At 44.7% G+C, this 16,154-nt stretch overlaps 3 protein-coding genes across 12 annotated transcripts in view; all 3 read left to right on the top strand.

Annotated features, from left to right (window-relative positions):
* LOC139574179 (protocadherin alpha-C2-like) overlaps positions 1-7,171 on the top strand; it is a 37,416-nt gene extending 30,245 nt beyond the window's left edge. For all 10 annotated transcript variants that reach the window (XM_071398512.1, XM_071398511.1, XM_071398507.1 and 7 more), the window contains one exon: positions 1,194-7,171. Coding sequence is in view for 3 of the 10 variants with exons in the window: in XM_071398503.1 (XP_071254604.1) it covers positions 1,194-1,226 (33 nt within the window). In the remaining 7 variants the exon portion in view is untranslated. The remainder of the gene's footprint in view (positions 1-1,193) is intronic.
* Positions 7,172-10,456: 3,285 nt separating this feature from the next.
* Positions 10,457-13,017, top strand: LOC139572638 (protocadherin gamma-A5-like). The gene has a single exon (XM_071395320.1). It carries the CDS (start codon positions 10,618-10,620, stop codon positions 13,015-13,017), a length of 2,400 nt encoding a protein of 799 aa, XP_071251421.1. The 5' UTR covers positions 10,457-10,617.
* Positions 13,018-13,471: 454 nt separating this feature from the next.
* LOC139572637 (protocadherin alpha-3-like) lies at positions 13,472-16,026 on the top strand. The gene has a single exon (XM_071395319.1). It carries the CDS (start codon positions 13,633-13,635, stop codon positions 16,024-16,026), a length of 2,394 nt encoding a protein of 797 aa, XP_071251420.1. The 5' UTR covers positions 13,472-13,632.
* Positions 16,027-16,154: the final 128 nt, after the last annotated feature.

Raw genomic sequence — 16,154 nt, 5'->3', positions numbered from 1 at the left:
CACCGACCTTTTGTCCCGTTTAACTGCGCCTCATCCCAAAACAAACCACTGCTGCCCATATTAGACTCTCACCCTCAAGGCCTATTGAGCCTGTCTCAGCTCTAGAAATGCTACTTTTATGATGCTGATGTCTAGGTCATACTGACCTAGTTTCCTAACTATACAGCACATTGGGTCTTTCTCCTCTGCCAGAACAGTGACGTTTGGGCGCTTTCCTGTCAGGGAAAAAAACAAAGGGCATTGATTGACCTCAGAGGACATCAGACAGAGACGGAGTAATAATCATAACGCTGCTGATAGTAATAATCTGGGATCTATTTGGCAGAAGCTCTATCTTCAGTTGTAATCCAGATTAAAGAGGGGGATAGATGAAGGTATGTCCTCTCTACTGCAATCGCCTTTTGGTTTTTCGGGCACACACCTGTCTGTCACACCTGACTGCAGCCAGTCACCAGTCACTGAGCCCTAAGCCCAGCACCTGGTCCTGGGGCCGCAGAATGACAGCCCAAAAAGAATGAAAAACGTAAACATGTCCTGCTTACACTCACCCACAACTATGGACTCCCTTGACTGATGCATCTTACAGTATCCTGCCAGGCCCTCCCTGAAACCACCACAGAAGCTCTCTAACCATTTTTGTTTTTACATGAACGGAACTATACAGCTAACAGGCTTTGACACAGTGCTCTGCATGGGATATTAATTTGTGTTCATCTCCTTCAGTCCCATCACTAAAGCAGATCAGGCACATCCTCTACTGCATCTCAGACTGTTTGTTTGGTGGATTGGACTGTGGTGTCTTTGGTGTGATTGGTTGATTGTTTGATTGTTTGACTGACTTGATGAGTTCACAACACGATTGACCCTTGTGAATCCCTGTTTACTGGGATGTGACGTGTGACCTAATTCTTCGTGCAGAGGGACGGGAAATGAAACTAATCGCCCAGTTACTTAGCAACCACTCTCTCTCCCTCACATAATCTTGGAGCATGGTATTCATTAATATCCCACCCACCCACCCACCCACCACTACCACCACTACCACTACATGTGCCACTCTGTCGTTCTGCCTGATGCCCTATCTGACTGACAGACCTCGGCTGCATGAGACATGTCAGAGTTTGGCCAATCATAAGGCTGTGAATGTCCCAGATGACTCCCACTTTTGTCTAATTCTCTCCTCTCATTTGCAGGGGTCGACCACCACTGGCAGCAGTTCCTCGTAAGGCTCCATCCCCATTGGTCCGGTGAAGTGACATCAGGAGGAATCCCCATTCACTGAAGAAAGGAACCCCCGTCCTTACCCTACTCAGCCCCCTCCCCTAAACGCCCAGCCCCTCAGTGACACTCCAACTGTACCCCAAGGACCAAAAGGACACTACAGTGACCCCCGTCCCCCTGCCCCGTCCCAAGGCCATGCCCCAATCTCTTTTTAAGCACACGCTAGCCCCAATCAACTTCACAAGTCTTTCAACATCCATTCAACACGCATGATTCTGCATGGCTATGGCCCATCACTGAGGGCCCTTCGTATTTCAAGAGAAAAGACACTAGAGACACAGAATGAACAAGGAGAGGTACCACTGGACATTCAAAAGGGGTTCAAAACAGCCACTATGAACTAACAGAGACGGACATGGGAATGTGGAGTTGCCTTCAAAGACAGTAACCCATCTCAGAAAAAGAAAAATCTTGGATGTTAGGCTTTTACTTAAGTATTTCTTCTTGTTCTGGCAGCGCAAAGGTGTGGAAATGAATAATCAAGCAAACAAAAAACATGAAAACAAATATGTCAGATAGCTAAGTAGCTACAGAGGATTAACAGTATAGGACAAAAGGGAATTAGTGTTGTGTGAGGTAATGTGATGTAGTAGTAGGTCATTTAGTCGTTTTCTGTAGTGTACAAAGACCTTGTGCTACATGTGAGTGAAAGACTCTTTAGAACACTTTTATCAACCAATTTATCAAACAAGAAATAGTGAGTCCTTCTTTATCATTACATGTAAGAAAAGTTCATTTGCATGGACATTTTGATCGAAGTGCTTTGTAAGGAATAGTGTAGATTTGGTCTGGATATTTTGAGTGACTCACAGTGTCTACCAAGGTCTCACTCTCCAATCACTGTTTAATACTATGAGCCACTATGATGACTTCACAATGGTAAAGACCCTTATGACACCTCTCTGATGGTGTCACAATGGTAAAGACCCTTATGACATCACAAACACTGCTGGTCTGGAGGAGGGGTCAAAGGTCATAGACCTATGCTCTCTCCCTAACCAGAGAGGAAGAGGCGAAGAGGATCATTAATTATTAAGCAAGTGAAGAGTTTTTGTATAGGGGGGGAAATGAGAGAGTGTCGAATTTAGGCAAAATACAAATAAATTGCTATTTTGATACGGGAGGCTAATTAGAAATGTCATAATGCTTAGGTTGTTACGAGTGTACCGATTTAAGTGTGACGCACGTGACATCCCGGTAACTTTGAGAGAAAAAAAAAACACCCTTCTACGTTCCTTTTCATTTCTTGTTTTTCCAACTTTGTACAAAATGTGACTGCTAAACAAAATGAAACGCCAATATTTACAGTACTACGGTAACTACTATTATCTCTGCTTTAAGTTATGATCAAGGCAAGTCTATAATTAGTGCTTTGCGTAGCCTATATTATCTATCGATGGTGCAACGTGTAGTCATTCTTTTTTATGTATTGTACTGTATCCTATGGTGATTTGTTCTATATAATACCATTACATCCATGATGAATTATCTCGTTTTCTCTGTGAATTACTGGTTATTTTAGCTTTCCCGAGGTGGGCACACTCATCCTTAGCACACCAAAGATGCCCCTAACCACTGATACAAGGTCAGATCATTTTCAGCGCTCTAATGGTTCAACAAGGTTAGTAGGGTATCTGATGATCCTAGAGCTGTCGTTTAGGGGCAACGTCTGGGAGATTGTAGCCTAAGTCTTACAGTAGGCTAAGTCTGGTCAGTAGGCTGACCAGTTCATGCTCCACAGCAGCTCGTGGGTCGACATGCTAGCTAATGTAGCTTCTGTAGCTACAGCTACTGTAATCAATTCGACGTTTGATGTAGCTGCTCATTATCAAGTTGTACCAGAGAAAAGCTTCACAGTCGAACGGATCACTTGAATTTTTTTTATTTTTTACCTGGTGTTGGAAGTGGGTGATCTGTAAAACAGAAGCAGAAACATCAAAATGATCATCGGAAACGAGTCATTTTAAGTGATAGACTATGAATCTCCTTGGTTAATTCTTGGCGTATTGATGGTAGGTGATAGGCGGGTGTCATACAGTCATAGGTGGATATTGAAGGTGTGTAACGGCATGCAAATCTCACTGGTATTGCAACTGTAGAACTTCTGTAATCCTCATTAGGAATGGTTTATGCACGCAATAAGTTGAAATGGGAACGATATCAGCTGGAAATTAACTGAATAATTCATTGAACTGTAAGTTCGGAGAACAACACGTGTTTACTGCAAAGGTAAGCAAGAACGTCGTTCAATTAGGCCGACAGTGATCAATTCAATGCTGTTTTGAATCATAAATTAGCTCAAATCAGCGAAGAGAATATGAGGGAGTTCTATTAACCTGAGTCCCGGTGCACCAGGCTACGGCCCGTGATGTGAACGGGCAAAAGCGATGAGGGAGTAGCGCCCTTCTCAAATCGAACAGTAATGTAAACCACTCAGCCATGTTGTCAACAAGGCAGAATCGTGCATGCATTGTCCAGCATCATACATAAAATCAAATGGTATTTGTCACGTGCCGAACACAACAGGTATTACCGTGAAACGCTTACTTACAAGCCCTTAACTCTATTACTTGAACTGCATAGTTGGATAAGAAAATATTTACTAAATAAACTAAAGTTAAAAATAAACTAAAAAGTAACACAATAAAATAACAATAGCGAGGCCATATACGGGGGTACAGGTACCGAGTCAATGTGCGGGGGTACAGGTTAGTCGAGGTCATTTGTACATGTAGGTAGGGGTAAAGTGACTATGCATAGATAATAAACAGTGAGTGGCAGCAGTGTAAAATCAAAGGCATGACTTGGGTGACTGGAGTCTTTGACAATTTTTGGGCCTTCCTCTGACACCGCCTAGTATATAGGTCCTGGGTGGCAGGATGCTTGGCCCCAGTGATGTACTGGGCCATACGCACTACCCCCTGTAGCGCCTTATGGTCGGATGCCGAGCAGTTGCCATACCAGGCGATGATGCAACCGGTAAGGATGCTCTCGATGGTGCAGCTGAATACATTTTTGAGGATCTGGGGACCCATGCCAAATCTTTTCAGTCTCCTGAGGGGGAAAAGGTGTCATCGTGCCCTCTTCATGACTCTCTTGGTGTGTTTGGAGCATGATAGTTTGTTGGTGATGTGGACACCAACAAACTTGAAACTCTCGACCCGCTCCACTACAGCCCCGTCAATGTGAATGGGGGCCTGTTCGGCCCTCCTTTTCCTGTGTTCCACGATCAGCTCCTTTGTCTTGCTCAAGTTGAGGGAGAGGTTGTTGTCCTGGCACCACACTGCCAGGTCTCTGACCTCCTCCCTATAGGCTCTCTCATCGTTGTTGGTGATCAGGCCTACTACTGTTGTGTCATCAGTAAACTTAATGATGGTGTTGGAGTCATGCTTGACCACGCAGTCATGGGTACAGGAGGGGTCTAAGCACGCATCTATGAAGGACCCCAGTGTTTCAGGATCAGCGTGGCAGATGTGTTGTTGCCTACCCTTACCACCTGGGGGCGGCCCGCCAAGAAGTCCAGGATCCAGTTGCAGAGGGAGGTGTTTAGTCCCAGGGTCCTTAGCTTAGTGATGAGCTTTGTGGGCACTATTGTGTTGAACGCTGAGCTGGGGTCAATGAACAGCATTTTCACATCTCTTTCCCATATGAAAACACAGAATCCTACTCCTCATTCCACTTGCTTAACCTAGCCTAGGCTACGTCTCTTTTGATTTGATCCGACGTCTGCCCTGGGCTTTGAACGGTGAACCTGGCTCACGCCCATGAGACAGGCCGGTTCCAAAACGAATGCAATCGCTTTTCACTGGATACAAACTCCTCCCACCCGGGTAACCCGGGCCAGATAATCGAATCCCCTTACTGTCAACAACGCATGCATAGTGATGTTTGCTATGCTCTGAGAAGGCTGGGCCTATTTCTGCTAATAGCAAAACGAGTGGTTAGCTAGCTTGCTATTTATTTCATTGATGTTTATTCTGCTATTCACCACATAGTGGCAGGGTAGATTTAGAGTGAGAGAGACAGGTCATGACCATACAGTGTGTGACCCTGTCCTTGACTCCTTTTCCAAGATGGGCCACAGTGGTCCTGATGCTGTTTGCGTTGGTGCTGTGTAGGGCGAATGTTAATGTGCAACCACACAAATCGTGTAGCGAATACTATTATGGTAATGTGGTTGGACAAAGAGAGAGGTGGCCAATAGTAACGACACAGAGAGGGTAGCTCCATAACAGACTGCTGAGAGTAGGACGTTGCGTCCCCTTGACTGTGTGGTATAGAGACATCCATAGTTCAGGTAGATAATCAGCACTATGCTTCAGGGAGTGCATGTCTCCTCCTCACAGGCCCCTGGCCTGCTGCTGGTTTAAGGTGCTGACTGAGGAGGACATAGCTTTTATGTAGGGCACTTACCCGCTGCTTATGAAACACCCAGTTATTCATGTCAGGAAGAGAAACATGCCCGTGGGAGGAACGGAATGGTCGCGCCTATTTTTAACTACGCCTTCCTTTCTCAGACAGGATAGGACAGAGCTGTTTCCTTCTTTTTAATCTTAGAGATGCCACTGATATAGGTGTGTGTGTGTGTGTGTGTGTGTGTGTGTGTGTGTGTGTGTGTGTGTGTGTGTGTGTGTGTGTGTGTGTGTGTGTGTGCGCTTGCGCGCGTGTGCGCTTGCGCGCGTGTGTGCATGTGTGTGTGTCTGTATTCCGTGTTTGTGTTTTCACAGTCACCAGTGTGATTTAGCAGTGGCCAACAGGCTGGTGAGTAAGAGTATCAACCTGATTCTGTTGAATCTAATGACTCTTAATGCCCAGTTAGCGTAGCGACGGTAGCATGCATGCCAATCTGCTTTCCCCTGGCTGCTGAGGCCATGGTCTCTGTTTCTGACTTAATTAAAACATCACATCTGGGGCCCGCCTTGAGGAAAGCTAATTGTACTGTGAGTGCTCCAGCTGTTAACATCTCTGTGCGTTGTAATTGCTGTTCTACATGTGAGAAAAACAAGCAAGCAAAGGAAACAACGGGAACCCGCAACCTGTATCTTTACGCTCTACAGGAGAAACGTAACGTTATCAGTGGTATGAAATTGTGATCTTGTCATGTGGTAGGCCTGTAAAATAATCTATAATTGCATCGTTGTGCTGCAATAGGGAAGTGCATGTTCATACGCTAAGACAGGATGAGTGCAAAGGGCTTACAGATAATGTGAAGGGAGATATCATGAGAAAGTTTTATTCACAGAGGATATTTACAACAAGCTGAACTGTATTAGCCTGAACTCTGCCAGAGCCAATTACACTTAGGCTCGTGTTCCTGTGCTGTGTTTTTGAACAACGACATGGTGTCACGGTACTGTGTCTTGGGTTTTCCATGTGCACTTGATTGGTGTTAATACAACTCATTCCTCTGTGTCAACAAACAGGATGTCTCTCCAAGGTCAAAGGGCATGTGGTTATGTGATTGACAGAAACGTCTCTGTTTTCTGGGTTATAGAGAGTCTTGAGTGACAGAGTCATCTCATGACCTGGTTTATATTCTCCTGCTGCTGCCTTTGTTTGCACGGGTTTCTACTTTTGGTTTAAGTGCATTTGCGTGTATTTGGGTGCATGCGTGTCTAGTTGCGTGTGTGTCTAGGTGTTGGCGAGTCTAGGTGTGTGTATGTGTTTGGGCGGACAGGGATGCCTGTGAGATGAGATCATTCCTACTGAGAGATGAGGTCATGCGTGACCCATAGGACATACTCGACAGCGCGTGACAGACTTAGCTTTTTTTCTATTCCTTTATAAAAAAAAAAAATGTCATGTGATGTTACTACAAAATGTCCTGATAAATCATTTATCTGTGTCTGGATGTTCTGCTTGTGAAATGTGAATAAAAGCTATGAAAGGAGATGCTTTTGAGTTGGTGTTAACTGGTGCAGTGTGAATGGCTTGAGGAGGTTGCCACTTAGGGCTGTATTCCACAGTGTCCCGTCTCCCTCCTCCTGACCCAGATGGATACTCCCACCCTGCCTATGCTGCCTAAATACCGCTACACTGCTGCTGTGTTGCTGTGAGCCACTAACACGCTAAGAACACACAGCCAGAAGCGAAGATCACAGGCCAATTGCAGAATACCTCACTTTGAGCGTCTCTCCTCACTCTACATGAGCCTGTGTGGTTCTCCTCTTACTCAACCAAACTAGATGGTAATCCTTCATACACTAAATATACAAAAGTATATTTCAAATGAGTGGATTCGGCAATTTCAACCACACTCATTGCTGGCAGGTGTATAAAATCGAGCACACAGCTAAGCAATCTCCATAGACAAACATTGACAGTGCCTTACTGAAGAGCTCAGGTCTGTCCTCAGTTGCAACACTCACTACCGAGTTCCAAACTGCCTCTGGAAACAACGTCAGCACAAGAAGTGTTTGTCGGGAGCTTCATGAAATGGGTTTCCATGGCCGAGCAGCCTCAAACAAGCCGTAGATCACCATGCGCAATGCCAAGTGTCGGCTGGAGTGGTGTAAAGCTCGCCGCCATTGGACTCTGGAGCAGTGGAAACGCGTTCTCTTGAGTGATGAATCACGCTTCACCATCTTGCAGTCTGATGGACGAATCTGGATTTGGCGTATGCCAGGAGAACGCTACCTGCCTGAATGCATAGTGCCAACTGTAAAGTTTGGTGGAGGAGGAATAATAGTCTGGGGCTGTTTTTCATGGTTTAGGCTAGGCCCCTTAGTTGCTGTGAAGGGAAATCTTAACGCCACAGCATACAATGATATTCTAGACGATTCTGTGCTTCCAACTTTGTGGCAACCCTTTCCTGTTTCAGCATGACAATGCCACCGTGCACAAAGTGAGGTCCATACAGAAATGGTTTGCCGAGATCGGTGTGGAATAACTTGACTGGCCTGCACAGAACTCTGACCTCAACCCCATCGAACACCTTTGCGATGAATTTGAACCCCGACTGTGAGCCAGGTCTAATCGCCCATCATCAGTAACCGTCGTCCAAATGCAAGTCCCCGCAGCAATGTTCCCACGTATAGTGGAAAGCCTTCCCAGAAGAGTGGAGGCTGTTATAGCAGCAAAGGGGGGGCCAACTCCATATTAATGCCCATTACTTTGGAACGAATAGGTGTCCACATACTTTACATGGATTGTAATTTAAAGCCTCTTCAAGCACATCAAACACTAGTCAATATCCTTGTGTTCTATCCTCCGTGACATCGTCACACAGCAGGCCCACGGTGCCTCCATCCACACTGCCTCTGTATCTGCCTCCTGATTGCCACATATGAGCATTCACACACAGGGGAGGGCTTGATGCTTAGGACAGGGATCGAGTGACAGAGGGGGAAGTGAAGGTGGGGTAGTGCAGGATAGAACCACAGGTCCCAGAATGGGGGTTTAAGGTAAGTCTTTGGTAGATTGGGAAGGTTGTGTATGGTTTTAGTTTCATACATGAATAGCAAGGCCATCAAACATCTAGGCCTATACTGTGCTGAAACCTTGCATTGAGTTACAGAAGCACATATTTATCTTCCCTTGGCCAAACAATAGCGGGACTCAGTATGTCTCTAAATGTGCAAAATCTAAGTGGAGAGGAGGGGGGATATAAGAGAGTGGACAATTGAGGAATATTTTACACAAACCTTGTAACATAAATGAGGACAAATTAGGAGAAGCGTGAAAGAGAAAACATACCCGTAGATTTCATTGTCTACCGCAGGCATTGCCCCTTCATCCCTCTCCCTTTTTTCTTTCTCCGCCCGGGCCTGCTTTCTTTCAGCACCAAGGACAGCGACCTGCCTCTCGGAGCTCAGTTGCCAGGGCAACGAGCTGCAGGGGCTGGTGGTGTGCTCTGAAGCAGCCTGTAATTTGATATTGTGACAAGCCTCAGCTCGCGTTGCAGCATCCGGGTAACGCATATATCATCTGCAGAGCTTTCAGTGCAGTGATTTAACATTTAAATTCAGCAGTGTTGTTGAAAATAAGGATACAATCGTTAACTGGCCGTTTCAGAATAGCAGAATACACATGTCATTGCAGTACTCTTGGAAATGGCAGTGTTGGAGAGCGAGGGACAAAATAGAGGAGAATAGAGGAGCGAGAGAAATGCAGACACCAGTGTGTGTGTGTGTGTGTGTGTGTGTGTGTGTGTGTGTGTGTGTGTGTGTGTGTGTGTGTGTGTGTGTGTGTGTGTGTGTGTGTGTGTGTGTGTGTGTGTGTGTGTGTGTGTGTGTGTGTGTGTGTGTGTGTGTGTGTGTGTGTGTGTGTGTGTGTGTGTGTCGGGGTCATTCTGTCCGTAAATTTGGGTTGTTTAGACTGCTATGTTCTTGTCAGCATTTAGTGTTCAGCCATGCAGCCAGTTACCATACTATCACACAAGAAGACAGTCAATTGGCTCTACTGAACCTACCACTCTCAGCCATAGGGTGTCGCTGTTTACCCTTGCAAAAGTGGAACATGACAGGTGGCGCTAATAGCCCTGTCTAGAACAACACAACAAACCTAGGGAAGTTAAGTGACATTACAGCGATTGTAACATTGTGACTTACTGACTATATTTCTTGTCATATGACATTTAGATGTAAATTTGGCTATTATTTGAATTTTAAGAACAGTGATTGACTTCTTAAAGTCGTGGTATAAAGAGGCTACCCCCTACTCAAAGTATAAAATAAATAATGTATATTGTAAGAAGTGGTACAATTAGGTTGATCTGTAATGGAAAGCTTGTTCGATTCAATTCTAAAGTACTTCCAAGCCAGGGCATGCCATCCACGACATGCATCATGATATCAGACACAGTGATGAAGGCGTTAGCCGATACTCGTTGGTGTATTGTAATAATGACTTAGCCCATACAATAAATACTTTTTTAACTTTCAAACCCACACGAGTGCCTGGACTTTGATTTTTTTGAATGCCACTTAGTAGGCTTACCATTTGTGGTAATAATTTTTCCTTTTGCTTTTAAATTACAATTCCCCTCTAAGAGCACCTGTGGTTGTGTTGGAATTCACGACGAGCTCATTTTACTTCATAATATGTTGGCCTACAGGTTATTGAACATTCAGAACCACACCGTGCTCGGACGCATGGTGGCGCTTTTACATCATGAGCGCGTTATAGAGGCGCGTGATAACACGGTTCTTGAAGCGGTGAGGTATTCAGTAGCTGCCAAGACACAGCAGCTTTAAGACGGATGTTAAATAGCGCTATTAAATGGCTAAACGATGGAAATAACAAACAGTTATAGTGGGATCCTATGAAACGGAAATCACTTGTGTTATTTAAGATCCTGTCAGTTCTGCGTTAGGCCTCTAGTTTTTCTGCCAAACAATGGCGATGCAAAACCGAAAAAGACGGTGGCTAAGCGGATTGGCATTTTGTAATTTTGCTCTTATTTTTCTTCATTTGAAAGGAATCTCAGCGCAGATACGATACTCCATTCAAGAGGAATTAAAAGTCGGAACGGCAGTTGGGAATATAGCTAACGACCTGGGATTCGACACGTCGAGACTAGCGGACCGGAATCTTCGTATCGTGTCTGGAACAAAGCAGGACCTCTTCCAGGTAAACCAGAGAGATGGCGCTTTGCTAGTGAACCACAGAGTAGACCGAGAGGAAATGTGCGTAAAATCCGCGCCGTGTTTCATCAACTTGAAAGCGGTGATAGAGAATCCGCTAGAAATGCACCAAGTCACAGTCGAGATAATGGATGTAAATGATAACTCCCCTACCTTTCCAGATGAAACCTATAACTTAGAGATACTAGAGTCTGCTACCACCGGAGCCCGACTCCAGTTGGAAGGAGCTCACGACCCAGATACTGGCGTATATTCTTTGCAATCATATAAATTGAGCCAGAATCAATATTTTCGAGTAGAAATTGAGGACTTTGGCGAGGATGGCAAAATTCCGTTTTTGATTTTACAAAGACCTTTGGATAGGGAACACATAGCCCGATATGATTTGACGTTAACGGCCTTAGATGGAGGCAAGCCACCGAAATCGGGAACTCTTAATGTTACAGTTACTGTGTCTGATGTAAACGACAATACTCCTGTGTGTGATAAGCAGAAATATACCGTGACCGTAAAAGAAAACGTACCTAAAGGTACATTTCTATTGCGAGTTAATGCCTCTGATTCGGATGAAGGCGTGAATGGCGAGGTGGAGTATTCTTTGCGAAGTAAATTCAGAGGTACGGCTGCTGACCCATTTGAGTTGGACAGCAAAACGGGGGAGCTAAAAGTGAAGGGAGGCCTTGATTTCGAGGAGAAGCAGGTGTATGAGATTAAGATATTGGCCTCGGACAAGGGAGCGGTATCTCTTTCCACGCACTGCAACGTGTTCGTCAGAGTGGAAGACGTGAACGACAACAGGCCTGAGATTGACGTCACCTCTCTGTCGAGCCGGATACCAGAGGACGCAACTCCCGGAACCGTGGTGGCTCTGATGGGGATGAACGACCTGGACTCCGGTCTAAACGGACAGGTAGTCTGTTCTTTACCGGAGGATTTACCGTTTGTTCTGAAGCCTTCTCTTGATGGACATTTCTTTTCGTTAGTCACCAATGATTACCTTGATAAAGAGTCGGTGCCTCGGTATGATATTACAATCACGGCTAAAGACTTAGGAACCCCTCCTCTGGCGTCAACTAAAGTCATTCAAGTGGAGGTAGTAGATGTTAACGACAATAGTCCGCTATTCACTGAAAACCCATATACATTTTATGTCGTTGAAAACAATAAGCCCGGTATGCCCATTTTCTCAGTAAGCGCGTCTGATGTTGATGATGGTGAAAACGCAGCCGTTTTATATTCTCTGGACCGTGGGAGCACTGGACAAAGCGTGACATCCTTCCTAAACATAAACGAAGGCAACGGTACCATTTACGCACTAAAGAGCTTTGACTTTGAAACCCTCAAAACGTTCCAGTTCTGCATCATTGCCAAAGACTCTGGGACTCCGTCTCTAAGCAGCAACGTCACAGTGAACGTGTTCATTCTGGATCAGAACGACAACGCTCCAGTGATCTTGTATCCAGTCAGCGCTAACGGTTCTGCTGAAGGTGTGGAGGAGATTCCCCGCAATGTGAACGCAGGCCATTTGGTGACTAAAGTGAGAGCCTATGATGCTGATATAGGATATAACGGCTGGTTATTATTTTCACTGCAGGGAGTTACTGACCACAGTCTCTTTGCTTTGGACCGCTATACAGGACAGATAAGGACACTTCGATCATTCACAGAGACAGACGAGGCTGAGCATAAACTGGTCATACTGGTAAAAGACAATGGGAACGTTTCACTCTCAGCAACAGCTACTGTGATTATCAAGGTTGTGGAGCCCAAAGAGGCTTTTGTAGCTTCTGATGTTAAAAGTTCAGTAAAAGACGAGGAGGAGAACAGCGTTACATTTTATTTGATCATTACTTTGGGTTCAGTTTCAACGCTTTTTCTCATCAGTTTCATCGTGTTGATTGTAATGCAGTGCTCCAAACCCACAGACTATTCCTCCAAGTATTTACAAGATGCGAATAACGACGGGACACTGTGCCACAGCATCCAGTACAGATCCGGAGACAAACGGTACATGTTAGTTGGACCCAGAATGAGTATAGGTTCGACTATAGTCCCGGGCAGCAATGGGAATACTCTAGTGGTTCCCTCAGAACACAGGAAGAGAGCTTCTGTAGAGGTAAGAACTCTCTCTCAATTCTTTACTGCCTATTAAGTTGGATAAAGAGAGATGTTTTGGATGAATGTGTTGCTTGTCGTTTTGTCTCTGCATAATGTCCGAGTGTGCAAACTCGCTGTGGTGGTCGCTGTCCATGGTGCCGAATTACCACAAACTCACTGCTTAGCATGCTAGGCTACTACCTCGGGTTTATTATCTGTTCTTTTGCGTTGTACTCCTTCAATTCAGTGTTTTCCTCCACCTCCCATATCTATCCATCTTCACCTTTATTCGTTCTTATGATGGTCGATTTGGATTGTAATTGGTATATTTGTTGGGTTTGATGCAACACGTAAACAACGAGTATCGCTCCCTCGGAGCGTATGTAGTGTTTGTGAATACCAGAATCACGGACCACAGGGTGTCAGTGTAACACAAGGAGATTGTCTGATACTTTGTAGACTAGGCCCCTTCTCTGGTCTGTTTTGTTCCACACATACAGAGAGAGTATTGCAGACATCGGAACAAGACGTGATGTGATAGTCAGAGAATAGTTGTATTCCTTTACAGTGCTGAAACGTTGGATTCGTTACGGATTATTATGAGTTGGTCATCTGATAATTAAGATATTTCTTTTGTCATTGAGGATTGTGCTTACTTTTCTGTCTAACGATGGGAGATGGAAGACAAAGGCGCAGATGGGAGTACTGCTGGGTTGCTGTGCGTTTCTCTCTTCTGCTGTGCGTCGGAGAGCAGGTTTCAGCACAGATAAGGTACTCTATTCCAGAGGAGGTGAAAGAGGGATCCATTGTTGGAAATGTTTTTAAGGATTTGGGTCTTGACGTCAGTACTTTGGTGGAGAGACGGTTTCGTATTGTTTCTGGATCTAAGGACGCTCTTTTCCAGGTAAATCAGAACAATGGCGTCTTGTATGTTCATAAGAATATCGACAGAGAGGAGCTCTGTGATGGTAATAGCGCCTGCTTGATTGACCTGAAAATGGTTGTTGAAAACCCTCTAGAAATCCATTACGTTGGTGTAGAAATTACCGATGTGAATGATAATTCTCCCAGTTTCCCAGAGATAGCAAAAGGGCTGGACATTTCGGAGAGCACACACGCTGGATCGCATTTCCAACTGCCAGCTGCGCGTGATCTTGACTCTGGGATTAATTCCATTCGCTTGTACAAGTTAAGTCAAAACGCTCATTTTGAACTGGAAGTTAGAGATAGAGGTGATGAAAAGGTACCCTTTTTAGTTCTACAGAAAACGCTGGATAGAGAGCAGAAATGTGAGCACAGATTATTACTGACAGCAATCGATGGAGGGACTCCGCCGAGATCAGCCAATCTTAATTTGACGGTCACAGTGCTAGACATAAACGACAACCGACCTGTATTTAGTCAGGAGGTGTACACTGTAACACTGGAGGAAAATGTATCCGTCAACACTGTTGTGATACAAGTACAAGCTGTTGACTTGGACGAGGGTGTCAATGGTGATGTTGAATATACTCTCGGCAGAGATCTTAATCGTAACGTTTACGAGGCGTTTCATTTAGACGGTGTCACTGGAAAAATTCGAGTCAAAGGAAAGGTCGACTTTGAATCGACAGAAGTGTATAGACTTGACGTGCAGGCTTCGGATAAAGGACAGCCTCCCATGACTGTGAGCTGTAGAGTTATCATTAAGATAACAGATGTAAATGACAACAAACCAGATATAGAGGTGACATCCCTCTCTAATTTAGTTCCGGAAGATGCAAAACCTGGAACTGTTGTTTCTCTTATTAGTGTTACAGATAAGGACTCGGGTATAAATGGAAAGGTGTTGTGTGGTCTGTCGGATACTGTACCGTTTGAGTTAAAACCCTCATACCAAGATAATATGTATTCTTTAGTGACCAAGCAGCGTTTAGATCGAGAGCTAGTGTCTGGTTATGACATCACAATAACAGCCACTGACTGTGGTCAGCCTCCTCTGTCCACATTCAAAACTCTGAGCGTCCAGATATCAGATGTGAACGATAACAGTCCAGAATTCTCCCAAACCCCTCTTCAGCTGTACTTAGTGGAAAATAACGCCCCTGGTGCATCGATATTCTCTGTGAGCGCCACTGATAAAGACTTGAATGAAAATTCTGCGATTTCATATCACATAGTTAGAGGAGAAGGGACACAGAATGATTTGGCATCTTTTCTGAATATCAATTCTGATAATGGAGATATTTCCGCGCAAAAAAGCTTTGACTTTGAAACTTTAAAAACGTTCCAATTCCAAGTTGTAGCAACAGACTCTGGAACTCCATCACAAAGCACCAACGTCACAGTGAACGTGTTCATTCTGGATCAGAACGACAACGCTCCAGTGATCTTGTATCCAGTCAGCGCTAACGGTTCTGCTGAAGGTGTGGAGGAGATTCCCCGCAATGTGAACGCAGGCCATTTGGTGACTAAAGTGAGAGCCTATGACGCTGATATAGGATATAACGGCTGGTTATTATTTTCACTGCAGGAAGTTACTGACCACAGTCTCTTTGCTTTGGACCGCTATACAGGACAGATAAGGACACTACGGTCATTCACAGAGACAGACGAGGCTGAGAATAAACTGGTCCTACTTGTAAAAGACAATGGGAACGTTTCACTGTCAGCAACAGCTACTGTGATTATCAAGGTTGTGGAGCCCAAAGAGGCTTTTGCAGCTTCTGATGTTAAAAGTTCAATTAAAGACGAAGAGGAGAACAGCGTTACATTTTATTTGATCATTACTTTGGGGTCAGTTTCAACGCTTTTTCTCATCAGTATCGTCGTGTTGATTGTAATGCAGTGCTCCAAACCCACAGACTTTTCCTCCAAGTATTTACAAGATGTGAATAACGACGGGACACTGTGCCACAGCATCCAGTACAGATCCGGAGACAAACGGTACATGTTAGTTGGACCCAGAATGAGTATAGGTTCTACTATTGTCCCGGGCAGCAATGGAAATACTCTAGTGCTACCTGAACACAGGAGGAGAGCTTCTGGAGAGGTAAGAACTGTTTCTAAGAATTTCAACATTTGAAATATCCTGTATGTAAGTATCTTTTTGGTCATTCGATTATATATATTTTTCTAGTTCATTGGGATGACTTTAACGCGCTTAATAGAAGTGAGGTTGTTGAAGCGGTCGCTGTCCACTTCGGTGTTGCT

Source organism: Salvelinus alpinus, chromosome 4, assembly GCF_045679555.1.
Source record: "Salvelinus alpinus chromosome 4, SLU_Salpinus.1, whole genome shotgun sequence".
NCBI lineage: Eukaryota > Metazoa > Chordata > Actinopteri > Salmoniformes > Salmonidae > Salvelinus > Salvelinus alpinus.
This window is presented reverse-complemented; position numbering and strand designations above follow the sequence as displayed.